General features: G+C 37.4%; 1 protein-coding gene and 1 pseudogene across 6 annotated transcripts in view; both read right to left on the reverse strand.

Annotated features, from left to right (window-relative positions):
• GOLGB1 (golgin B1) overlaps positions 1 to 25,951 on the reverse strand; it is an 87,468-nt gene that overhangs the window by 48,174 nt on the left and 13,343 nt on the right. For 3 of the 6 annotated variants that reach the window (XM_024578014.4, XM_024578017.3, XM_024578013.3), the window contains exons 2-10: positions 21,805 to 21,899; positions 20,845 to 20,997; positions 20,530 to 20,682; positions 18,305 to 18,433; positions 14,250 to 14,366; positions 12,023 to 12,145; positions 10,739 to 10,852; positions 6,111 to 6,513; positions 5,665 to 5,780 (exon numbers count right to left, since the gene is read on the reverse strand). In XM_024578014.4, coding sequence (XP_024433782.2) covers positions 5,665 to 5,780; positions 6,111 to 6,513; positions 10,739 to 10,852; positions 12,023 to 12,145; positions 14,250 to 14,366; positions 18,305 to 18,433; positions 20,530 to 20,682; positions 20,845 to 20,997; positions 21,805 to 21,897 — 1,401 coding nt within the window. In that variant the 5' untranslated portion in view covers positions 21,898 to 21,899. The remainder of the gene's footprint in view (positions 1 to 5,664; positions 5,781 to 6,110; positions 6,514 to 10,738; positions 10,853 to 12,022; positions 12,146 to 14,249; positions 14,367 to 18,304; positions 18,434 to 20,529; positions 20,683 to 20,844; positions 20,998 to 21,804; positions 21,900 to 25,951) is intronic. The other 3 variants (XM_024578015.3, XM_024578016.3, XM_024578019.3) reach the window with 3 other exon arrangements.
• Positions 25,015 to 25,100, reverse strand: LOC112320704 (small nucleolar RNA U3; annotated as a pseudogene).

Consider the following 25,951-nt stretch of genomic DNA (forward strand, 5'->3'; position numbering starts at 1 on the left):
TTAAAAAAAAACTTATCAAAATTGGTGAATTTGGGGGCAGCCATTTTAACATTGAAGATGGGAGAAAATACACAACATTTTTGGCATATTATGCTTCATGATTTCAAGAAAGGTGAAAATGCAACAGAAATGCAAGAAAAGATTTGTGCAGTGTATGGAGAAGATACTGTGACTGACTAAACGTGTCAACAGTGGTTTGCAAAGATTCTTGGTACTACTCACACTTTGGCCAAATTAATTCTTCGCTGTGGGGCTGCCTTATGCGTTGGAAAATGTTTAGCAGCACCACTGGCCTCTAGCCACTAGAAGTCAATAGCAGGAGATAGCCAACATACTGAAAATATCCATATCAATAAATTTACTGGTGAAAATGAAAAATGTGTCTTTTATTACATATAAAAAACAATATTAAAAAATTCATCAAAGTCATTTGACTTCAGCCAAGCCAGTATGTATAAACTTATGAATAATGAACTATGCATTTTCAGGGCTGACTTGATGCTAAGACAAAAATAATTCAACTGAGTTCTGAATGGCTGACTACCATAGGCCAGTTTGTGGTTGGAGTCCAAATTACTGGCTAATCAAAAAGTAATCCAACCTCTTCAGAAATTAGATAGCAGAAGAGAGTCTTGAGAACAAAACATACACGATATTTGGTATTCAATACAAAATCACTCAGCACACAAAGAAAGAGGGAAATGTGACCAATTCTCAGAACAAACGAACACATATATTCAACAGAGGCCAAGTACAACATGATGCAGATTTTGGAACCAGCAAACAGTGATTTTAAAGACACTACTAATAAATACCTCAGGACATAAAGAAAAATGTTTATAATGAATGAAAAAACAGGAAGTCTTAGTAGAGACTTCTATAGAAAGACAAAGGGCAAAATGGGCAGAAAAGTTTTTTGAAGAAGTAATAGCCAAAATTTTCCCAAACATATATTTATACATGTAAGAAACCTAACAAAAGCTAGGGAAGAAAATTATGCAGAAAACCACAACTAAATACAATACAAACAAGAATAAACAGAAAATTCTTAATATTAAAATTGTGATCTGGGACTTCTAACCATTTTAATATAATATAAACAGCACCTGCAGCATACAGAATGGCACAAGGGTTTATGATCACAAGGTTCCTATTGTACACTTTAAGTGGAATGGAACAGTATTAACTCTGAGAAGACGGAATGGTTAAGGATACATATTGTAAAAATGATACATCATGTTGACACCAGTCAGAAGAAAAATAGAGTAGCTATATTAGTATCAGACAAAAGGAGATCTCAGAGCAAAGAACGTCACCATGGATAAATAAAGGTAATTTCATAATGATAAATGGGTCACAATAAAAAAAGACACAAAAATCATAGCTACAAGAGAACAAACTGATGGGAAGGGAGCTCGGGGGGCTGGGTGGAAGAGGTGAAGAAGTCAGGAAGTACTAACTGGCAGTTACAAAACAGTCTCAGGGATATAAAGTACAGCATAGGAAATATCATCGATAATAGTGTCACAGCTATGTATGCTGCCAGGTGGGTACTAGACTTAATGGGGTGGGGAGGGTCCACTTCGCAAATTACACAGATTTTTAACCACTATGTTGTACACTTGAAACTCAGGTATTTGAATGTTGACTGTAATTGAAAAAAATTAAAACAAAACAAAAAGAAAAAATGGTAAATGTTTAAATCTCCAATAATACAGCTTAAAAATACATGATACAAAAATTGATAAAACTATGAGAAATACATAAATCTGCAACTATAATCTGAGATTTCAATACTCATTTTAATAATTGAGAGAACAAGTAGGCAAAAAAGCAGCAAGTAAAAGTCCACCTGAACAACATTATCAACCAACCTCACAGGACTGATATTTACGAAATGTGTCAGTCAACAAGCAGACTACACATTATTTTCAAGTGCTTATGGGACATATAGCAAAAAAAATAACATTCTGGGCCATAAGACGAGTCTCAATCAATTCTAAAAGACTCAAGTTATATAAAATAGGGACTCTGGAATTAAAGACCTCTAGGCATATCACCTACAAATATTCGGAAACTTAATAACCCAGAGGGCAAAGAAGAAATCAAAAGGTATATTTGTATTTTGAAATGAGTGAAAATGAAAATACACCAGAATTCATGGGATGCTGCTAAGGCAGATTTTGGGGGAAATGTGTATTATAAAATGCCTATATCAGAAATAATAAAGGTCTCAAACTAATGGTCTCAGATTACACCTTAAGAAGCTAAGAAAAAATCAAATCCAAAGTAAACAGTAGAAAGGAAATAGCAAAGATCAAAGTATAAATCAATAAAATGGAAAATAGAAAAAAGAAAACAGCGAATCAATATAAGCCAAATCTGTCTGTTTAATATCAGTAAAGTCATTAAACCTCTGGTCAGTCTAACCTGTACCAGAAAGAAAACACGAACTACCATTACTGGGAATGGGACAGGTGACATCACTACAGATTCAAGTGATATCAAAAGGATAATGAGGGACTATGATGAATTACTTTATACTTATAAGTTTGAGACTTTCGATTAAATGGGCAAATACCCTACAAGAGATATACAAACACCAAAGCTCACTGAAGAACAAACAGATGACCTGACAGCCATGTAGCTAGTGGGTTGGCCAAAAAGTCTGTATGGTTTTTTTTCTGTAAAATAAAAAATACATTTTTCATTTTCACCAATAACTTCATTGATTAGGATATTTTGAGTATGTCAGCTATCTCCAGCCATTGGCGTCTAGTGGGTGGAGGCCAGGGGTGCTGCTAAACATCCCAAATAGCTCCCATATCTTCCAATGCATAAGACAGCCTCACAGCAAAGAATTATTTGGCCAAAATGTCAATACAGCAAGAAACTATGCAAACACATCTGACACGTTTGTGCCTTCTCCATACACTGCACAAACCTTTTTTGTATTTCAGTTGCATTTTCACCTTTCTTGAAATCATGAAGCACAATAAGCCAAAAATGTTGTGTACTTTCTCCCATCTTCGATATTAAAATGGCTGCCTAAAAAGTCACCAATTGATTTTTTTTAGTTCAATGTATTTTTTAAATGCATGTTGATATGACAGCTGTCACAATATAAATTAACAAAATTGTTTCAAATGAAGTTAAAGACAATTAAGTGCTACTAGAGTCATCATACGGAAAAAATAAAAACACTTTTTCGTCAACCCAATACTAAACAAATAAAATTTACACAAAAATATGCTCCCACAAAGAAAACTCCAAAACTAACTGGCTTCTCTGGTGAATTTTCACACACAAAAAAAAACTTAAGAAAAAAATAATACCAAGTATACACAAAACCTTTAAAAAACTGAAGCGATAGGAGTACTTCTCAATTCATTCCAAAAGGCTAGTATGAATCACACAGAAAAACCAGAAAAAGATATTACAGAAAACTATAGGCAAACTAATATTCCTCATGAACATAAATGCAAAATTTTAAAATAAAATTTTAGCAAACTGAATCTAACAAAATAGAAGGATAATGTACCAAGTGAGGTTTATCCCTGAAACTCTCATCCACTGCTAGTGGGAAAGTGAAACGATACAACCACTTTGGAAAACAGTCTGATAGTGTCTCAAAAACTCCCAAATAGCTCCCATGTGGCCCAGACATTCCACTTCCAAGTATTTACCAAGAATTAAGAAAGTATCGGTTCAAACAAAGATTTGTAAAAGAACGTTCATAGAAGATTTGTAATTGCCCAAAACTGTCAACTACCCAAATCTGCCCAACAATACATGGATAAACAAATTGTGGTATGTATGATATCCTCAATACTATAAAGGGGTGAATTATTGCTACATACATTATAGGATGAGTCTCAAAATAAATATGCTGAAAAAAAACCCAGAAAAAGTTGAGAGTATCTACAAATTATATAAAATCCTAAAAAGACACAAACTAATCTATAATGATAGAAAACCATTACCTGGTTACCTGGGTAGGGGGAGATGTGAGGAAGAAATTAAAAGGGGGCATGATAATGAAAATGTTCATATTCTTGATTACAGTGATGGTTTAATGCATACGCCAAAATTTATCAAATTGTACACTTTAAAAGTGTGCATATTATTAATGACAATTTTACCTCTACTTGAACTGTTTAAAAGGAAAATAAGTCAATAGATAAATGAAAATAAAGTTCAAAAAACTTGAAATTATCAAGGAAATTATAGCCCAATCATGCAAAAGGTAAACGCAGCATATCCTTAGAATGGAATACTTTTCAGCAATAAAAAAGAATTATAATAAAGGAGCAATATGTATGAAACTCAAAATATGCTAAGTGAAAGAAGCTTTCCACAAAAGAGGATATATGTATGATTACATTAATATGATGTTGTAAAACAGGCACAATTCATCGACAGTGAAAAAAATGGTGCACTGGTTGCCTCTGGAAAGGAAGGGCGGGACCGACCTTAAAGGTGTAGGAGTTGAAACTGTATACATTTTATTAACCAATGTAACTCCAATAAATTCAATTAAAGAAAGTATGAAGATATTTTCTGGGATGATGGTAATAATATATCTTGATAAGGATTTCAGGTATGTGCGTTCAACAAAACTCAATGAATGGTACATTTAATATTTGTACACATCATGTTTTGTAGATCTTCAAAAGAACCTCAAACAAGTATTAAAATCTAATCAATGACAAGCATGCTGAAATATTTAGAAGAAAATGTACCAATGTCTACAACTTACTGTGAAATGGATAAAAAAATTAAGGTAAATTGATAGATGGATAAATGGATATTTGGTAAAGCAAGTACAGTAAAATGTTAGTGAGAGAATCTAGAAGGTGGATATACACACGTTCACTGTGAGTTTCTTTAAATTTTTTTGAATTGTTGAAAATGGCTTAACAAAACATTGAAGGGAAAGTTGAAAATGAAAGAATAGAAGAGATGGGAAAGCCTAGATGCTAGAAACCAGAAAATAAAAACTTTTATGAGTAGACAGGACCACCCAGGAAACACAGGACTCTGGTGGCCAATATGCCTGGCAGTTTGGAAAGGTGTAACTTTATAATGGAGATGAACGTTTCCACTTATCCTACTTTGACATTAGCTAAGTAAGATCATCAAACTAACTCCCGTTGTTCTGATATTCTTGCTCAATTAGGAGCTTTCTGGTAATTATAAGCTAACTTCCCACAGAGATTTTTATAGAAGGAAAAATATACAGGTCAATCAACAGCTACTTGGTAATTAAATGTTTTACTGTTAATTAATTAATGGGAGCATTGTGATTTCTATAATAAACTTATAAATTTGGGTTTGTATACATTAAACCTGATCAAATCTACCAGAAACAAAATTGCCTTCTCAACTGAGAAAACTGATAGGTTAAAAAATAAAGATTCATCTCCAATACAGATTTCTCAGACCTTAGAATTGGAAAGGCTTCTGAGATCATGGTGCTTGTTATCTACTTTTTTCTCATTATTCATTGTGAGACATGAAATTAATGTCTTTCCTGATTCCTTTCAAAAATGCATTTTATGAGGCATAGAAGACAGAAGGCTTATACCTCTTTATGGAATAAACTCTCATTAGAACACCCAAAGACAAAAAGATCATATTCATAAGAAGTATACATTTAATTACCTGTGCACCCTCATTATCAATATCTGGGAAAGAAGTCTGACATGCTGTTTCATTTTTCTGCAAGGTTGGTTTATTTAGAAATTGGCTAATTTCTTTGGATTTTTGCTCGAGTTGATCTAAAAAAAAGAAAATAAATAGAAATGATCTCTGCCTCAAGTCTGAAATTTAGTGAGTTATTATTTTCCACGGATACATTATATGCCATTTACTCTAGTTATCTTAATTTAAACTTGTGGTGCCAATGACAGCACTTTTTAAAACTGTTTAAATGCTCCCAAGACCAAAAGGCAACTCAGTAAGCCACTTGCTTCAAAGGTAAAATAAAGCAAGCCTAGGCATTTTTTAAAAAGTCATTTTTCATTTCCCCCTTAAATTCACCCTAGAATTCTGAAGTGGAAACACTCAAGTACTAGACAAGTGGGCCTCAAAAACAATCAAACACTGACCTTCCAGCTCTTGAATGGCCTGGGCTGAATGAAGTACTTGTTCACCCTTATCTTGGAGGAGCTTTGCATTTTCATCCTTTAGAGTATCACAGGCAGACCGTAGTTCTTGCTCAGTCTTTTGAAGACTCAAAATGTGAGAAGTCTTCTCTTCCATTTCTGCTTTGTGCTTCTGCTCCAAAGCACTGTACCGGGACTGAAGGTCAGCCTGGACTTGACCTGCCTGCTCAAGCCGTTCCAGTAGGTGATGCATTTCATCCTGCAGGTTATGGAAGGATAATTTTCTTCCTGCCACTTCAAGTTCCATCTTTTCCATTAGAATCTTGGACTCCTCTCTTTCTGTTTCCACAGTGTTTCTTAAAGTATTATACTCAGCTTCCACCTGCTCTAACTGCTGAGAGAGAATCTAAGAAAAAAAGACAAGCCTCATGAACCACAAATCCTTTCAATAAACATGAATTCATTTTAATAAGCATAGCGAAGTGAAGCATGGGGCTAGACAACTATGTAGGTTTGACCCTCTATTTTTGCTTCTTGCTACTTTTGAGAAGTTTGCATTTATTTGTGCCATTATTTGGACCCAAATATATACAGTAACTGTATATATTTATTGTCTTTTTGTATATATAAACATATAACTGTATATATTTATTGTCTTTTCCTTTCTGTCTCTCCCAAAATAAAATTTAGCAAGAGAAGGAATTGCGTCTGTTTTATCATCATTGCTCTCCAGCACAGTATATAGTATTTTGAGTACTGAAATGAACAAATAAATGAATCCAGTCCCTGCTCTCAAAGAACTCAGAGTTCAGAGGGAGAGTCACACTTAAACAAAGCATTATGATGCGAAATAAGAGAGGCCATGAAAGAGATACATATAAGGAGTAGAGAAGGAGCAGAGAAGAAGGGAAATTTACCAAAAGTCATCTATGTGTAACTATCTACATGGTACGTATCCAGTGAGGGGCATAACAAGGATTTGAATCTCATTATCTGATGACAGCCGAGACCTCAGAGTCAGGTTATAGTTTTTGTTAGGACTGGAAAGAAGGGAACATGTTTCTATGCAAGAAAGTCCTTGTTAAGGAGAGTTGAAAGTTAAGAAAAAAGGAGATACTTGACTTTCTCCACAGCAAACTGCACCCAGGTGAACAAGCAGAAAATGTGACCTGAGGCACCAGTTCTATAATACAATGTGGATTTCTGAGTGGGACAGGCCAGGGACACAGGGAATCCAAGGGCTGTAACCCAGGTCCTGCAGTCAAGATGGTGGCACAGGAAGACATGGCTCATCTCTTCACACAACCAGATCAAAATTACAACTACAATATAGAACAACCATCACTCAGAAATGCCAGAAATCGAGTTGAATGGAAGGATGACAACTACGGAATTAGAGACCACACCCATCTAGACTGGCAGGAGGGGCACAGATGCAGAACAGGCTGGTTCCAAACCCATGTGCGGTAGATAAAAATTTGGGAGGGATATCTTGGGAGCGAGGGGTCCCAGCCCCACACCAGGCCCCCCAGCACAGGATTCCAGTGCCAAGAAGGTAAGACCCCATAACTTCTGGGTGCAAAAACCAGTGGGGATTGTCGGTGGAAGAAAATCCTGTAGCCCCAAGAAGTTCCTCTTAAAGAAGCCACACACAGACTCACCTAGTCACACTCACTCCTTCTGAGCTCCAGCACTGGGCTAGCAGCCTGAAAGGCACCAGTGGCATACTGAGAGAAACCAAGCTGCCTTCCATATGAATGGCAGGTCTTGGCTCATGCTCCACAACTGCCTAACTGCTCTCAAACAAGCAAGAGCTGGCCTCAATGAGCCCCAGGCCCAGCACTAGCAGCAGCCAACTTGGATTCATAGCTTGGCTTCACCTGGGAATCGCCAAGCCCAGCACAAGTAGCAACCACCTCAGATTGCTCTGTAGCTCAGGGAGGATAGCCCCGGGCAAAACACAGGTAGGGGCTGACCTCAGCCTGCACTACCTGAGAAACCCTAGGGCAAGGGTGTCAAATTCATTTTCACCTGGGGCCACCATCAGCCTCATGGTTGCCTTCAAAAGGCCAAATGTAATTTTAGGACTGTATAAATGTAACTACTCCTTAACTGTTAAGGAGGTGAAATTACATTCAGCCCTTTGAAGGCAAAGGTGAGGCTGATGTGGCCCCAGGTGAAAATGAGTTTGACACCCCTGACCTAGGGCCAGCCCACCCAGTGGACAGCTACAGACCACATCAGAGCACCACTACCCTGCCCCTGCACAGCTGATCCTCCATAGAGGGTAGAGGCTGGTGGCAAGTGGTCACAGCCAGTCCTTATAGGTGACTGGCCTGAGAAGAGGGTGTACTCAGCCTACATGAAGGGCGCACCTAGAGTACCCAGCTAAAGTGATAGAAGAGGCTGTGCCTCTGGACCCTATAAGACGCCTACTACAACAAACCACACTACCAAGACACAGAGACAAAACAGCTCTACCTACATAGAAACAAACACCTGGAGGCTGCCAAAATGAGGAGACAGAGAAACATGGCCCAAATGACAGATCAAAACTCCTAAACAAAAGAGAGATAAACAATATCAAATGCAAAGTTCAAAACATGGTTATAAGGATGCTCAAGGAACTTAGTGAGGACCTCAGCAGTGTAAAAAAGATCCAGTCAGCAATGAAGGATACACTAACTGAAATAAAGAACAATTTACAGGGAAACAACAGGAGAGTGGATGAAGCCAAGAACCAAATCAATGATATGGAACATAAGGAACCCAAAACAACCAATCAGAATAACAAGAAGAAAATATACTCAAAAAAAATGAGGGTAGAATGAGCAGTCTCTGGGACAACTTCAAGAAGTCCAACGTTCACATCACAGAGGTGCCAGAGGGAGAAGAGAGAGCGCAAGAAATTGGAAATCTATTTGAAAAAATAATGAATGAGAACTTCCTTAATTTGGTGAAAGAAACAGACACACAAGTCCAGGAAGCACAGAGTCCCAAACAAGATGGATGCAAAGAGGCCCACTCCAAGACACATCATAATTAAAATGCCAAAGGTTAAAGACAAAGAGAGAATCTTAAAAACAGCAAGAGAAAAGAAGTTACTTACAAGGGAGTTTCCAAAAGACTGTCAGCTGATTTCTCAAAAGAAACTTTGCAGGCAAGAAGGATTGGCAAGAAATATTTAAAGTCATGAAAAGGAGGGACCTACAGCCAAGATTGCTCTACCCAGCAAAGCTATCATTTAGAATCAAAGGGCAGATAAAGAGCTTCCCAGACAAGAAAAAACTTAAGGAGTTCATCATTACTGAACCATTATTATATGAAGTGTTAAAGGGACTTATTTAAGAAAAAGAAGATCAAAACTATGGGAATAAAATGGCAAATCCATATCTATCAACAACTGAATCTATAAAACAAACTAAGCAAAGGAGAAGAACAGAAACAGAATCATGGATACGGAGAGTGTTTTGATGGTTGCCAGATGGAAGGGGGGTGTGGGGGGAATGGGTGAAGAGGTGAGGGGATTAAGAAGTACAAATAGGAGGTTACAGAATAGCCATGGGGGTGTAAAGTACCGTGTAGGAAATGGAGTGGCCAAAGAACTTATACCCAGGATCCATGGACATGAATCATGGTGTGGGGATTGCCTGAGGGACTGGGTGTGCTGGGTGGAGGGGAGAAAAGGGGGGAAAAAATCAAAACAACTGTAATAGCATAATTAAAAATATAATTAAAAAAAGAGTGCCCAGCCCTAGCTGGTGTGGCTCAGTGGCTTGGACACTGGCCTGCAAACCAAAGGGTCGCTGCTTAGATTCCTGGTGAGGGCACATGCCTGGGTTGAAGGCCAGGTCCCCTTTACGGGGCGCACGAGAGGCTACCACACATTGATGTTTCTCTGCCTCTCTTTCTCCCTTCCCCTCTCTAAAAATAAATGAATACAAATCTTTTACAAAAATAAAAAATAAAAATAAAAAAGAGTGCCCAAATAGCTAAACATGGGTCTATACCAGATAGGCAGAAAAGAGGGGCCAAAAAAAACCTAACAATACTAGAGGAACAAACTGAAAGGATGAAGGGACCTCAATGAAAAGGAAGGTCAGGACAGTCTAAGAAAGAGAACAACAAGATGGGTTACAGTCAGGGGATGGGAGACTTGAGTTTAAGATCTTAGAACATCAGCATCCTCGATCTCCTTTAGACTGACAGAAATACTGCATGGTGGGATTACGTCAATCCCACAGAAAGTCACCCAGCAAAAGCTAGCAGAGAAGGGACAGTACGTAAGGCACAAGAACCAGTCAAGACAAGAGAAGAGGTAAACTGACAGAAAATCAACTCACCAGAGGAAAATATGACACTCTTAGAGAAACTAGGACCCTAGATCTAAAATCCCAAAGGAAAAGAGCAGCAATGAAAGATGTGGAATGTAAGCTTCTCAAGAGACAAAACAGACCTGTATCTGTTTGGCTTATAACGCATTACCACCATAGGGAATTTGTTGAAAGAATGAAGAAATGCCATCATTTCTCTGAAAACTTCTAACAAAAATCTCATATATGCTGCCTGAAAACTACAGTAGAAATGAGTACTCCCAGGGCAGACAGTAAGTATCATAAGGCAGTAAGTACCTGGTTTCTCTGTTCGGCAGCTGTCAGCTCCTGTTGCAGCAAGTCCACAACCTGAGCCCGGCCCAACAAGGCTTCTTCGTGTTCTTCCAGCTTCCTCTGTAGCACCCTCAATTTCTGGGGAAAAAATGTTTTAGACTTAATGTGCTAACAAATGAGCACTATCGCCTGCTTACCTTTCAAAATGTCATGTAGATTTGTGCACTTAAGATTTTTGGATGTTGAGGATGAAGATTAAAGAGTGGGACACCAGCATGCCATGCTCCCCATCCGCAGCAAGAAAGAATCTCCAAAACTCTCTCGTCCGGAGCACTGATAACCATCAAACGGAGACGCGAGCAAGTCCCTGAATTAGGGAGCCTTTTTAATTATTAAAGAAAATGACATATATCTACTTTTTTTTTTTTTTTTTTTTTACCCCTCCCCCCTTCCCCCATATATCTACTTTTTAAATAATACAGTCTATGGCCTATACCTAAATAATCTAAGTAAATGTACATCTCACTCACCAAAGAGAATATTCTCTGCAGGCAAGAACCATTTCTCTTCTAGTGTCATGCACGGGACATGCACTCAATAAACATTTGCTGAATGAGTAAATCCATGATGCATGATGCATGTGTACATTAATATTCTACTTTAAAAAGTGTTATATTCTAAACCTCATTTAGTGGTGTTTTCTGAAGGACTGCTTGAACTTGGAAGATATTTTCACTCAAAAACAATGAAATGAATCAATCATGAGAGACCGCTGGAGCACCTTCAGGTACCACACTGCACTACACACTAAACAGAAACAAATTATCTTTGAGTTAGTAGATGAAAAGCTCAACAACAATGAAGCCAATTTTCAAAATAAACCAATGAAATTTTTTAAAATATTGATTTAATAAGACTTCATGGCTTCAAAATCAATCTTCTTCATCTTTTAATTTTTGAAACTTTAAAACTGGTTTCATTGATTTGAAGATTTGGACCAGGTTTTTAATGCACAGAGGTAGTATCCGTGAAAGCAAATGAAAGAGGAACCAATGTCTGACCACCACATACATTTGCCAATTAAGCTCAGCTTTTGAGTACCGACAACCCGGTTAAAGAGGCAAGGTAAAGATAAGAAAAAATAAATAATCAATATGCAACAGAAGACAGGAACACCGAAAAGAAGCCAATTAAGGAGCACACTAAGACCATGTGAAGAGCAGTGGGTAATGGTGAAAAAGTGGCTGTTACCGTTTAATTAAATGTTAACTAAAATGACAGTCATTCTACTAAGTTTTAGCAACACACCTGTTGCATCTCTGTTTCCACATCTGCCTGGGTTACTAACTGAAGAAGCTCATCTTCATGAAGACGAACTTGTGTTTCAAAGCGGGCATCTTTCTCTCGGACCACCTGCTGCATGGAACTCAACTAAAGACACACACCAGAGAAACTATACAAGTTACACTCCCCAAATATCACAAACAAAACTCATAGACTATTCTCCAAAGATAGACACTGAAAATTGATAGACAATAGGTTTTTTAAGTTAAACTTTGAATGTCAAAGTTGATAACATTAGAAGACAGGCCTGACAGCAACTTCCAAATGTGACAGTAAGCCTATCGTCACCAGATAATCAATTCAGAAGTCAGCCTAAATATAAATCTTGATTGAAAACTACATTTGCATGGTTGCTAGAAATGTTTAAGTATAAAACAGGTACATATTTTTGAAGTTTTAAGGAGATTAGAATATTAAACATAAAAGTGAAGTTAGATTTCTGTTAAGCCCTAGACGCTACTTGCAGTATCACACTCATGTTCAAAAACTTTCAATGAAATTCTCTAAGACAAACTTCAAACTATGGATCTTTTATTCAAGATTCTCTGCAACTGAAAATAGAATTCTTTCTTTCTAGACTTGTTTTCAAAGAATTGCTTCTACCAAAAAATTCTGTGTATTTCCAAACAAACACCACCTCCCCAAATAGCTATTTTCAGCTGTTCATTATTTGAAGGCTTCGAAATCACCCTCATTTGTAACTGGCTCTTAACAAAATGCAATGGAAATAAATGGACCGACTGTGAGCTGCTCAGTATCAGCGTTGTTTTGTTTGGAGGTCTTGTGTGCGTGTGCGCGCCTGCTTATTCATTTCGTTAAGATCTCTGGTTGAGCATGCACACAAATTCTCAGGATGCCCATTCTGCAATGGTCAACTACTGCAGATTCCTCAATTTGTGACACCTTGAATTGACCTTGGCTTTCCTTCTATGTAGGACAAAAATCTTCAAAATTTTTGCGACTATCTGAATTCTAACATCACTATGAACTTAGAATACTGTGTTTCAAATGTACAGGCACTGGAGTCCTTCATTAGTCAAACACATCTACACATCCTTTCCTGTGAAAGTACCATATTCTTTTTCCTTTCTGAGACTGTGCTCACACCATTCTCCACAAATGGAATACCTTTCCCCACCCTCTCTAGAGTAATACCTATCTATCACAATTTTGCCTAAATCTAACTTTTCCATGTAATCTTCTTTGGTTGTCACACTGAAAGTAACCACTTTCACCTCTCAAAACACTTTCAGTCTGCATTGCTGTGGCTATGCACTTATTTGGAATGACTTGCATTAGGATGGACCTGTTAATATGTTTATAAATCTTGACTCCCAATGTTTTAAGTCACTTGTAGGCAAATTCACATTTTGTATTTTTCCATCCTAAATTGCATATAGTGTTTGTAATACAAAAAGGGCACAATAAAAGCTAATAGGTAAAAGTAAGGATTCCAGGAAATACAATTTTAACTGTATACATAGCAGTAAACCATCCACAGACAGAAAACATCTCTAATACTGCAAGTTATCAATGAAGCAAACACCTCATGGATGAGATTAAGTACTGTTCGAAGGCACTTCAGGAAAAAAAAATGTGTCAGGAGTCAAAAGCATTCCCAAAGGAAAAATATGGGGGCAGGTGGTCAAAATGGAAATTTAGAAAAAGAGAAAGAGTTGAGGACGTCAGTCCAAATAGTCTGGTCCTGGTAGCAGAAAAAAATATGAAAAATGTCACATACTAGTGCCATTTAATACTAAATCACATGACCTGTATCACTTTCTCATATTACACACTCATTAAGTAACCTTCTGGTTATAATTTAACTTCCCAATGAAATTTTATTAAGGTAAAGAACAGACATAATCATTTGTATTTCTTTTAGTTTATCTATCAGTCTCTTTTGAACTTAGCATGAGCTCATTCCTAAGAGACTGAATCTCTGTGTGCTATTAAACTCAAATCTCAAATCTCTGGGCCTGTAGAACTAAGAAACAAGTATCAATTAAGCTATGGCAAATTAATCAAGGTAAATCCACTTCTAATAACAACATATCTTTTTAATTTCTAGTGTGACACTCTTAGCTTTATTCTTTCTAAAAGTGAGTGTCTGAATTGCCTTATCATGTAATAACCCATTAGACTTCTATGATTCTTTATCCTACTGATTAGGAGGTACCTCCCACCCTACCTGAGCAGCTTGTTCTGCCTGTGTCTGGCTGAGCTGGGCTTGCAAAGTACTAACGAGCTCCTCCTTCTCTTGGAGTTGTTGCTTCATCACTGAAAGTTTTTCCATCTCTGTTGAACTCTTGTAAAATTGAAGACACAGAAGGAAAAAATATTTATTTAATCAAAAGAATTAGCATTCTCAATTTTTTCACCTCCCTTTCCCATCTGCCCTAAATACATACCATTATCCTTCTAATTTCCACTTAACACAAAAGGGAATTGCATATACTGCAGTTTTTTAAAAAATACGAACTATTTTTCAGAGGACAGAAGCAATATCAGCACTTCACAATGTCTCTCACATTGAAAGAGACAGTACACCTAGATAGCAAAACCCAAAACCTAGACAATACTTATAGTACAACTAGGAAGGCAGTCCACAAACACTGAATACAAGCAGGCAGGGACAATCTACCAAAAGGCACAAGACCTGCATGGTATTAGAGTCTGTGCGAGAGGAAGCAACCGAGAAACATCTGATGGCCTTGAGAAGAGGAAAACCCCTAAAGAGCCAATAAGCATTCACTGGAAAACACAACTGTCCAATCTTAGAGCAGCAGCTTCAATGGGCAGGATCTGATCATTCTCCAATATTGGATAAATGCAAGGGGTCCACAGAAAGAATTAAAAGACTAGAACAATCTTGCTCCTCTGAACTCTCAAAACTGACTTAGCAGAGCTGCCTTCCAAGAAATGGACCTGCACTAAACAGTTATGTCTAGGAATGAAATAAAAATTGAGCAGAATAGAGATAACCCAAACAGAAAAAAAGGTCTATACATTCTTCAGTACTTCAGTCACTGATTACCGACTAGCCATATATTGCTACGAAAGGCTTGAAATATGCTTAATGTGAAAAAGGAATTTAATTACTAACATTATTTAATTTTAATTAATTTAAATTTAAAAACCAAAGAAATAGAATATTTTTCTATTAAATATAACTGTTTTGATACGAGTACATTTCATTTTACTAAATTACATAAGGTACTTTTGAATTGTCTTGCAAGTAATAAGTGTGCATATTGTTCCTAGTGTTATAATAAATACACCTCCTATCTAGTTGGTGCGAACGGATTCAGTTTGAATGATATCTCTTCTACAAATCTATAGAACACTGTAATGTGTTTATTTGAATGCTCTATGCAGAGTCTGAGTAACAGTTGATACCTATGAAAATCATCACTGGTAATTAAAATGACATATAAATACTTACTATTTTAATTATAATTGAATTATTTTTCTAGTGTAAAAATAAATATAGTCACTTCTTTTTATCCTTACCCAAGGATATTTTTTCATTGCATTTTAGAGAGAGAAGGAGAGAGACAGGAAGGGAGAGAGAGAAACATTGATGCGAGAGAGAAGCAGCAATTGGTTGCCTCCCTTACGTGCCTGGCCCGGGGATCAGATACGCCAGACCAGGGATCAAACATGCAACCTAGACATATGCCCTGACTGGGAATTGAACCCACAACCCTTCAGTTACGGGAAGACACTCCAACCAACTGAACCACAACGGCCAGGGCAGTATAGACACATTTTTAAGTTTAAAATGAAGTCACAGTGCTGACACACAATTCATTCCACTTTATTTCTAGGAGTACTGCATTATGAAGATGTACCACAGTTGAACCATTCATCTGTTGATAGACATATGAACTGTTTCAAGTTTTCCGTTAATACAAGTAAAGCTCCTATGAACACCTACATCAAAGTCTTTGTATGAACATATGCTTTCATTTCTCACAGATGTAGCTTTGAAATTTATATACTTTTCAAAGTCCAATTATTCTCCTAAAAGTAATGAACAAGTTTCTCAATGTAGATGCAAATACTAAAGGAAAATGATATTTCAACCCTCAGTTCAGTAATGGGAAAACTTATAGGTATGTTTGGAACAACTTAACTAACGGATCTATTTTCTCAACTGGAAATTTTATAAAATCAAAACACAGGTAAGTTATTCCCAGTGAAAATGTAGCATCCAAATTCTGATGTAATGTAAAATATACATGAAATTTCAGACTTAGTGCACAAAGAAATGTAAAATGACACAAAAATATTTTCTTTTCCTTTTCCAACTTTGAGTTACATTATGAAGAAGTGTCTATCTAGTGCTTTAGCCTTGACGTCCCGGACAGGAGGTGGGGCCACCACAGGCCTAATGCAAAGGGAAATGAGATTCAGTAGAAACTTCCAACTTACACCACATAGATTTTTATATATAGGCCTACCACACCTGTTAAGTCAATTGCCTGAAAAATCATAATGAAAATATCCAGAAAAACAGTATTAAAGAAGAGATCATGAGGGATAAGGACCCTCTGCTGTGAGGAAAGGCAGGATTAGGTTTCCAGAAGCTGGGCTTTAGGAGGCCGTGCGTGCGTCTCCTGGGGAGTATACAGTTACAGGGAGAGTGTCAGATAGGGCTTTGAAAACATCATCAAGAAGTGTAAGCAGAATAACTAGTATACAGTGTATGACCATAGTATATAGTGTATGACCATTAAATACTTGTTGAATTACTGAATTATTAAAAATACAGTAGGGTTGTTAAGACATGCCATAATTCAAAAGTACAAAAAACAGTAACCAATTTCTAAGGACTCTCATTTTGCTTTTGAGCCTATTCAACAGAACAGGTCTCTCTTCAACTCATAAATGAACATAACTTAAGTCTTCCAATTTTAGCCAAAGCTTTTTAGGTATTATCTCAGTTGCTTCAGAATTTAATCTCAGTAAATTACATCTTTTTTCTCCCTCATGCTGATGAGCGCCTCTCCAGAGGCTGAGTTCTTGCAGATCGGAGGCAGAGTGTTGCAGCACTGACAGGCTCTGATCTGGCCTGTCTCCACGGGATGGGTGTCCCGCTGCAGTGAGTGAGGCTGGTCCTGCCCATTTCCAGCGTGGACCCACTGTTGAAATGGCAGGCCTTACTTTACACTCCAGTCACACAGATGTCCTATTTTGCAGCCTCCTTGCCCTGACCTCATCCCCCATAGTGCTGTACGAAATTCTGGACTCCCTAGATGACAAACATACGCCACAGGAACCTGAGATCCTAGCACAGGCTTATTTGCCAAGACCTCTCCTCCAGACAGTTCAAGTAAGCCACAGCTGGCTGCTCTGCATACTGAATATTCTCAATATTTGACTTTCCTAAAGGGGTTGCAGTTTGCCCAGGCTATGCACCGAGAAGCAAGTAAGCCCCCTTGCTCCAACAGTCCCCAAATATCTCTGGCCCTCCCCTCACCCTTTGCCCATTTCCCAAAGATCTGATTGTGGGATAGGAGAAAATGATGTTTATATTATCTTGAAAGTATAGTATTTTGAACATACAGGGCTAAATTAATTTCACCTGTTTCTTCATAACCTATTGTAATGCAGCTACTAACAATTTAAAATTATACATGTGACTTACAACATTGGCGTAGACCAAAGTGAAGGACAGGGGAAAGGAAGCAAGAAAATCTTAGAAATCCAACAGTCATATCTTCGAATACAACACAAAAACAACAGAAGAGACAGGTCTGTTAAGTCAAAAAAGCTTCGCTGAACCAAGACTCCTTTTATTATTTTTTTATTATTACTTTTTAAAATCCTAACCCAAGGATATGTTTATTGATTTTAGAGACAGAAGAAGGGGGGAAGAAAAAGAAAGAGAGAGACATTAATGTGAGAGAGAAATATTCACTGGCTGCTGCCTGTACATGCCATGATCAGGGATTGAACCCACGACCCAGGTATGTGCCCGATCAGGGATTGAACCCGCACCCTTTTGGTGTACAGGATGATACTCCCACTAACTGGGCCACCTGGCCAGGATAAGACTCCTTTTAAAAGTTAAGGAAAATTATCAGACTTAGGAAGAAAGAAAGGAAAGTAAGGAAGAAAATCAATAGATAACATGGATAAATATCCACTGGGCACCTAGAAAATGTATTTGTCATATAATGATTCAATGGGCTTCAGTGATTGTTAACATAATGGTTATGAGGCGACAGCCACCCCTACCTGTGCAGCTTGCTCTGCCTGTGCCTGAGTAAGCTGGGCTTGCAAACTGCTAATTAGTTCCTCCTTCTCCTCCAGTTTATGTTTTATCTTTTCTACTTCCATCTCTTCCTCTGTGGAACTCCTGTCATGCTGAAAATATAAGAGATAAAGTTATTTATTTTAAAAAATTGCAGTCACTATACATTTGATCTTTGGCTCTAGTTTGCCCTATAAAACCATTTCATGATAGTTTTATCAAACTGATGTGAGTGAGAAATAACACCTGACCTAACAACAAGGAAGAAACCTTCGAGTTTTCCAGTTTCAGTGGGGCCAAGTGGCTCCTACTAAGGCCCATCCTCCTCAGATAACAGTTCTAAGTCTGAATAAGAAATAAAAACAACTCTCTGAAAATGACGAGGGCAACCAAAAGCCGGTGATACTGCAGGGGAGTTGACAGCTGGAAGAGGTGGCACCAAGTTCCCCGTTTCTATGGTTTTTTAGTCTGAGGGCAAAGCCAGTCAGCGTCATGCAGGACTCAAGGGAAAACTCAGTCTCACTGCCTTGACGAACCAGAGGCCAAAACTGCAAAGTGAGGGGCAAAACGTCATAAAAGAACCAGTGAAAGGAAACCTAAATCTTTCAACAGTCTATTTTTTTCCCCAAAGACCATTAGACTGAACCAGATCATGCCCTTCCTGCTTTAAATTCACATCCCCTTCCCCAAATGAACCTAGTCTCCTTATTGGAACTACACAGAATAATTTTATACTTTTTTCCACATAGTAGTTGGTCAAGCGCCTGAAGATTGCCATCATTTCTTCAACTATAGTCTGCGCAGAATACCGAGCTCTGTGAGACGTGCACAGCAGTTAGAGGGCTGCTCTGATTGGCTGCTGGAGCTTTGAAATCTTTTAATCCAACCCTTTAATTTAACAGAGGAAGGGAAGTGATGTTGTAAAATGTTGATTTGTTTAAGGTCTCATCTTTAAAAAGAAGGCAGATTATAAAATGGGTAATTTAAAAATGTAACAACATAGCAGAGGAAAGGAAAGTTAGAAGAAACAAAGCAACTTAGAGAGAAGTTGCTGCTACCGCTGCTAGGAGAAGGAATTACCAGAGGAGAAACCAAGAAGTAAGAAAAGAAGAATCAAAGAAATAATATGAAAAAAATGAGAGAACCTTCTAAAATAAGCTTTGAGAAGTTTAGTAAGTCTACCAATGCAGGAAAAGTAATGTTTTCAGAGCGTCAGACCCAAAAAGAATGACTGACTAGGGAGTTGACTAGGCTCCCCAAGGGTTATACCTAGAGAATCGATTACAACCTAATTTCCCAAGAACTAGGTATTGCGAATAACAGTACTAGTGGGTCAAAGGATGAGGTAGGATGAAATTAAGAAAACAAAAAGATTTCTTATGCAAAGTGAAGTCTAGGCCAACTGTAGTATGTACATGTGATATATTAGCCTCCATATATATTCTATAGCAAACTCAGAAAGGAATCAAAACGAGTATTAAAACAATGCTCTATTCCTCAAAAGGCACTACTTTCCTTACTCCTCTCTCTACCTCCAACCTGAAACTGTTTTCTTGGTGGTGGTCATCAATCTAAAGAACACACCTCATGGGGGGGCAAGGCAATCTAAATGATTCAGCCTACAATGCATGGAATTTTAATCCACTACTGTATTACCATATAAGGACACAGGATATTCTGTATTAAGTCACCGATTTAAAGAATTTCAGAGCTGGAAGAAACAGAGACCAGCTAGCTTAATCTTCTTACCAATGATGAAACTTCTCCAAAAGCTATGTACCTTTCCTATCTAAAAACCTCACTTCAGTATTTACTTCTTCCCAGAGGCCTTTTTAATTCTCTAAAAGTCTAAGTAACAACTGGCATTTCATTTCCGTGTTTTCTGTTGACCTTTTGTTCGCCCTGCGTGTCGCCCGTAGCCCAGATACACTGCAAGTTCAATATGAAAGAACAGCATTTAAACTGCACTTGAACAACAATAAAAAAAAGTGGAAAAAAAAATAAAGGTCTTCTTGGCTCCCTGTCCCCATCCAAAGAAAGAAAGAAAGAAGGAAGGAAGGAAGGAAGGAAGGAAGGAAAGAAAGAAAGAACGAACGAACAGACTTTAGTATTTATTACTTTAGCTTCCTAAGTACATGATTAATAAAGATCTGTCACGTTGGAAGGCTTTCTGCACTCAGAAAATATGTACTGTACCAAGTCACCATACCTTGGCGAGCTGCTCCTCTGACTGAGGTCCTGTAGGCAGACCAGTCCCTCCTTGTGCCTTAATTTCTTCTATGTGTTTATTCAAAGAAGTTAATTTGGCCTTAGCATGAAGTTTCAGCTTTTTAATTTTGTTATCAGCAGCTTTTCTTTCTTCCTGTCAGAGAATAATGACGACAAATACACATATGTTTGCTCATCGTTTACCTAGCACATAACGAAAGTAGGCATCATCTTATAGTATCAGGGAAATAGGAATCAGATTCTCCAATAATCTTTTAGTAAATACTGAGCAAGAAAGAAGTTAAAACAATGGTACCTGTAGAACTTCATCTTTCTGCTGCAGTTCAGTATCCTTCTGTCTAATGATTTCTTTTAGCTCCACCACCAACCTCTCTGCATAAGCCAGGCGCTCCAGGACATCCTCTTGAGTTTTATCATTCAGTTTCATATCAGACTCTTGGGGTAATTCCTAGCATTTAGACAAAAAAATTGCCAATGTACCAGGGGAAAGGTATCAACTTCTAAACACGAGTTCCTTCATTCCAACTTCATCTTATCCCAAATCATATCCTTACTTAGGAAATTATCCAACTCTAAACCAATAATAACTGTTATCACAGCCATTACAATACGTTAAGTATTTTGTAAATGTTAAGCATTTTACAAATATTCTTATTTACAGTTTTATTATTCTAATTTTACCAAAGAGAAAAATAAGGGGAAGCAAAGATCACAAACTATTACGCCCAAAATTTTAAATTTAAAATTAAGAGAGTAGTTGAATAAAATTCTCTTAACCATTAGGCAATACTGCTTGTCTTTTCAGAAAACTAAAGGACTTCTTTTGATTCCTTATGTGGCCCTCAGAAAATACAATGCCAACTATAAGAGAAGTGATGGATAAATTTACAATACCAAACAGATATTCTTAAACAGGAAAGGAGCTCCAATTCCACCATCTGTCATTCAAATCCTTCCTAAAGAAAAGGAATCTATATACCCAAGTAGGAGTTAAAACAATGTAACACTAAACAAGTCTCTGGGGGACAAGTGTGAAAGATCTTATGACTCTCATCCAGGACTTGATTGCTATCAGTGGCTCTTAGGCTATAAACTACAGGAAAAGGACCATTCATAAAGTCTCAAATTTTTCTTAATCTTCTCTTCTACCTAGCAGCACACGGGAGGCTGCCCAAACCCTTCTATCTTAAATTATTTTCCTCAGAAGAACATGAAACATATACTCATCAGTTTAATCCAGACCCGAGCTACTTACGGAGTCTAAGGAAGCCGTCATATTCTGATCGGTGTCATCCCCTGACAATTCATGTAAAACAACATTTGCTAATCCTGACAATCGACTCAGCATTTCTGCAGGAAAAGAAAACATAAGAATCAGTAAAATACAGAAACACAGTCTTTTCCTTTATCGGTAACTATATCATCTGTAAGTAAAATGAGAAAACTGTGTGGGTGACAGGCATTAGAAACAGACTGGAGCATGACAGTATCTTTTAAAATGGCATCTGAGTACGTCCAGTGCAGTCACACACTTTTCCGTGGCAACAGCAGAGATTATAATCACCATAACCAAAAATTTTAAATAGAACACAAATACATAATTGTTTAGTGGGAGATAACCTACAGGTTATCTTCAATGCCATTTCTTTCATCAGAACTTCATTTACAAACATAAACTTCTAACTATTCCTTCCCCTCCTAGACTGTTGTTTTTTCCTACCCTGTCAAATAAACCCTATGATTCAGCAATTTTTTTCTTTTGATGTGTCCCACGAACCCCATTTTTTCAGGAAGCTTTCCTGATAAGTCATGTTTTTGCTAAAACTTAAATATAATCCCTGTTCAAAATCCAATAAATTTAATTAAAAGAAGAAAAAATGTATAGTATTAACTGCATATATTAGAAAAGGAATAAGGAATCTGCAACCTATGCTTCTCTTATAGAAAATTAAAAAAGAAGAGCAAATTAAATGTTAGCAGAAAAAATAAATTAAGATTAGAGCAGCAAATTAATAAAATTGAAAATAGAAAAAGAGAAAAATCAATAAAATCAAAAGTTGTTTGTTTTTTTTTTTAAAGATCAGTAAGATTGATAAAGCTCTGGTCAGGCTGACCAAGAAAAGAAGAAGACACAAATTATCAACATCAGATATGAAAGAGGAGACATCACTACTGATCGAACATATATTAAAAAATAATAAAGGAACACTACAAATAACTCTATGCCTATAAATGCATTAATATAGATAAAATGGGCCAATTCCTTGAAAGACACAAGTTACCAAAAATCACAAGAAATAGACAGTGTAAACACACACACACACACACACACACACACCAACACTTCCCTTCCCTCCCTCCCAATCTTCCTCCCTCTTAAAGTTTCCAACAAACTGTAAAGTAAACATGGATGAAACAAACCCCCAATAGCCACAGATCTATGTGGCATTGTTGCCCATGCAAGAGAAAGTAGACGGAAGTGAAGGGTGGCATAATGAGCCACTCCAAAATATTTTACTTTGGCATAAGTATTATTTTGAGCTAAAGACACTTGAAAAAAAAGTAGGAAAAGAAGTGTACTCTGACCTCCTCTTTTTTCTTCCTCTAAGCAAGAGATTAAAACACCCATATATATAGAAGATGTCTGCCCTGTATCAGGAGGAAAGTAACATTCTTATCTCCAGGGATGGGGAGCTGAAGCCAAGGGAAATTTGTAAAAATAAACCTTGTAAACTAGCCATTATCTTACTAGTCACTTCTCCATGATTAACTACACCCCTTGCCTTGTCTCATTTGCAGAATTTACTACTCTATCTAATTCAATATGTTAAGTGTTTAATTCAAGTGCTTCTTTGGGTCTTTATTACCTCAGGAGGGCTTCTGTGTTGCATAAAACTTACATTAAATAAGTGTGTATGCTTTTCTCTTGTTAATCTGTTTTACTTCAATTTCTCAGGCCCAGCCAAGAAATCTAATAGTGTTACCATTGGTATTTAGCTAGAAAAGGGGAGCAAAAGGGAACTAGACAGACATTGAGCTTAATAAACTGGGAAGCAGGAGCCTGCTTGCTTAGCCAGGAAGCTATAGCTTCACACCCCAGGGGATCAACACTCCTCCCTTCCCCCACTCCCAGATAAGGGATCACTGGAGGGTACAGGGGCAGGTGCTTGATCATACAGACCTGTCAGTCTAAGTAGGGGGATGGACCTATGCATAGCCTGTGAAAGTTTGGGAAGTTGACTGGTTCTTTTGAAAAAGTACCTGGTCCATCCCAAACCTAAGCTCCTTGTTATAACCCCAGGGGAACAAAGAAGCCCTCTCTCTTGTCCGTAGGGTAACGCACTCACCCTGTGCGACCCTGTGTTCTCTCGCCATTGCCATGTGTCCATAGCAGCCAAACAGCCAGCAGCCCCATGGACTCTACCACCAGAACAGCCAGAATGGAAACAAGCCCAGTTGCCTGGATGGGGGCTGAGATCATTTAGCTGCCTGCCTGTGGGCTTCAAAGGACTAAACCTTAATATGAAACAAAAACTCAGGACACTGGCTTTTGTGTTGGGCCTACTGAAGACACGGTAGTACTTTTTCCATGGTAGGACAGAGGGAGATGGGACACTGGAAACCCAGGAGGAAGTTTCTATTTCCACATAAATAAACCATGCCACACCAGTCTCCAATGCATGGGTCCTCGGAATGCTTTCCTTGTGATCCTGTAGAAGAGTCTAATTTCCATCCCACAAGAGGATGGAGGTAAGCTTTTGATAGACCATATGCTAAAAGAACCACAAAGGAGCCAGGGAGTATTTACTGGCAAACCGCCAAGCCAGTTAAGAACAGCAGCTGAAAGAATCTGGTATATCCCCACCACAGCAGGAAGTGCAAAGAACCTACAGAATCTGAAATAGCTACTATGGAAGCCAGGGCTCTTTTCCAGAACAGGGCCTCCACTGAGGAGAATCTACTGAGAACAGACTCGAAATTCATCAAGACAGAATCAACAAAGACCAAAGAAAGATCCAGATAAAGAGTGCAGATGATTAAAAAAAAAAAAAAAAAAAAAAGTCAGGAAATATCAGAAATCCAGCTACCACATATTTGAACATAGGAAAACAACATAGAAAAGCAACCCAAGTTCAAAAACGTTAAACAAACATAAACATGAGCAAATGCAAAGTAACACAGTAAATTTTCATAGAAAATTATTATAAAGAAATAAGTAATATTCATTCAAGAAATAAAAGAATTTCAAAAAGCCTTGCTCAAAAACAATTCAAAACTACTAAACAACTTGATGACCTATAAAATCTCCTAAAAGAACTGAAAGGTATTAAATGATATAAGATATAAAAATATATATAAAAAATTGATACAATGCAATATTATTACTCAGCCATAAAAATGAATTTCACCATTTGTGACAACGTGGATGGGCCTAGAAAACATTATGCTAAGTGAAGTCAGTCAGTCAGAGAAAGACAAATACCACATGATTTCCCTTATATGTAAAATCTAGTAACAAACTATAGAAATGATCCCTGAAAGTACAGTCTTCCTTATATGTAAAATCTAAAGAAAAAAAGAAATGAACAAACAAAATTGAAACAGACTTCTAGACACAGAGAACAAACTGATGGTTGCCAGAGAGGGAGGGTCTGGGGGACTGGGTGAAAAGGTGAAAGGCTTAGGAAGTACCAAGTGGTAGTTACAAAACAGCCACAGGGACGTAAAGCACAGCATGGGTAATAGTCAAAAATATCGCAATAACTATGTATGCTGCCAGGTGGGTGCTGGCAACACCTAAGGGAACACTTTGTAAAGTAACTGTCTAACCACTATTCTGTATACCTGACAATTATATAAAATACTGTTGAATGTAAACTCTAATAGAAAAATAAAATTAAAATAAAATAACCCCCAAACTATTTTTATTAAAATTTTTTTTGAAAAACTCTGGAAGACAGAAAGAGAACAAGAAAGGAGCAAAGGAACTACAATACTGTAAGAAAACTATCAACAAAATTACCATAGTAAGTCCTTAACCTTTCAATAATTACTTTAAATTTAAATAGATTAAATTCTCCAGCCGAAAGACACAGTGGCTGAGTGCATTAAAAAACCAAGAACCAGCTATGTTGCCGTCAAGTCTCCTTTAGCTCTAAGGATATATATACACAGACTAAAAGTGAAAGATGTAAAAAGAAATTCCATGCAAATGGTAACCAAAAAAACCCAGGGGTACCTCTATTTCGACAAACAGACTAGATTTAAGTCAAAACTGTCACAAGAGACAGAAAAGGTCATTACATAATAAATAATAAAAAGGTCAATTCATCAAGAGGATATAAACTTATAAATATTTATGTACACAAAATCAAAGTACCTAATTATATTAAGCAAATTTT

The sequence above is a fragment of the Desmodus rotundus genome, chromosome 2, assembly GCF_022682495.2.
Source record: "Desmodus rotundus isolate HL8 chromosome 2, HLdesRot8A.1, whole genome shotgun sequence".
Taxonomy (NCBI): domain Eukaryota; kingdom Metazoa; phylum Chordata; class Mammalia; order Chiroptera; family Phyllostomidae; genus Desmodus; species Desmodus rotundus.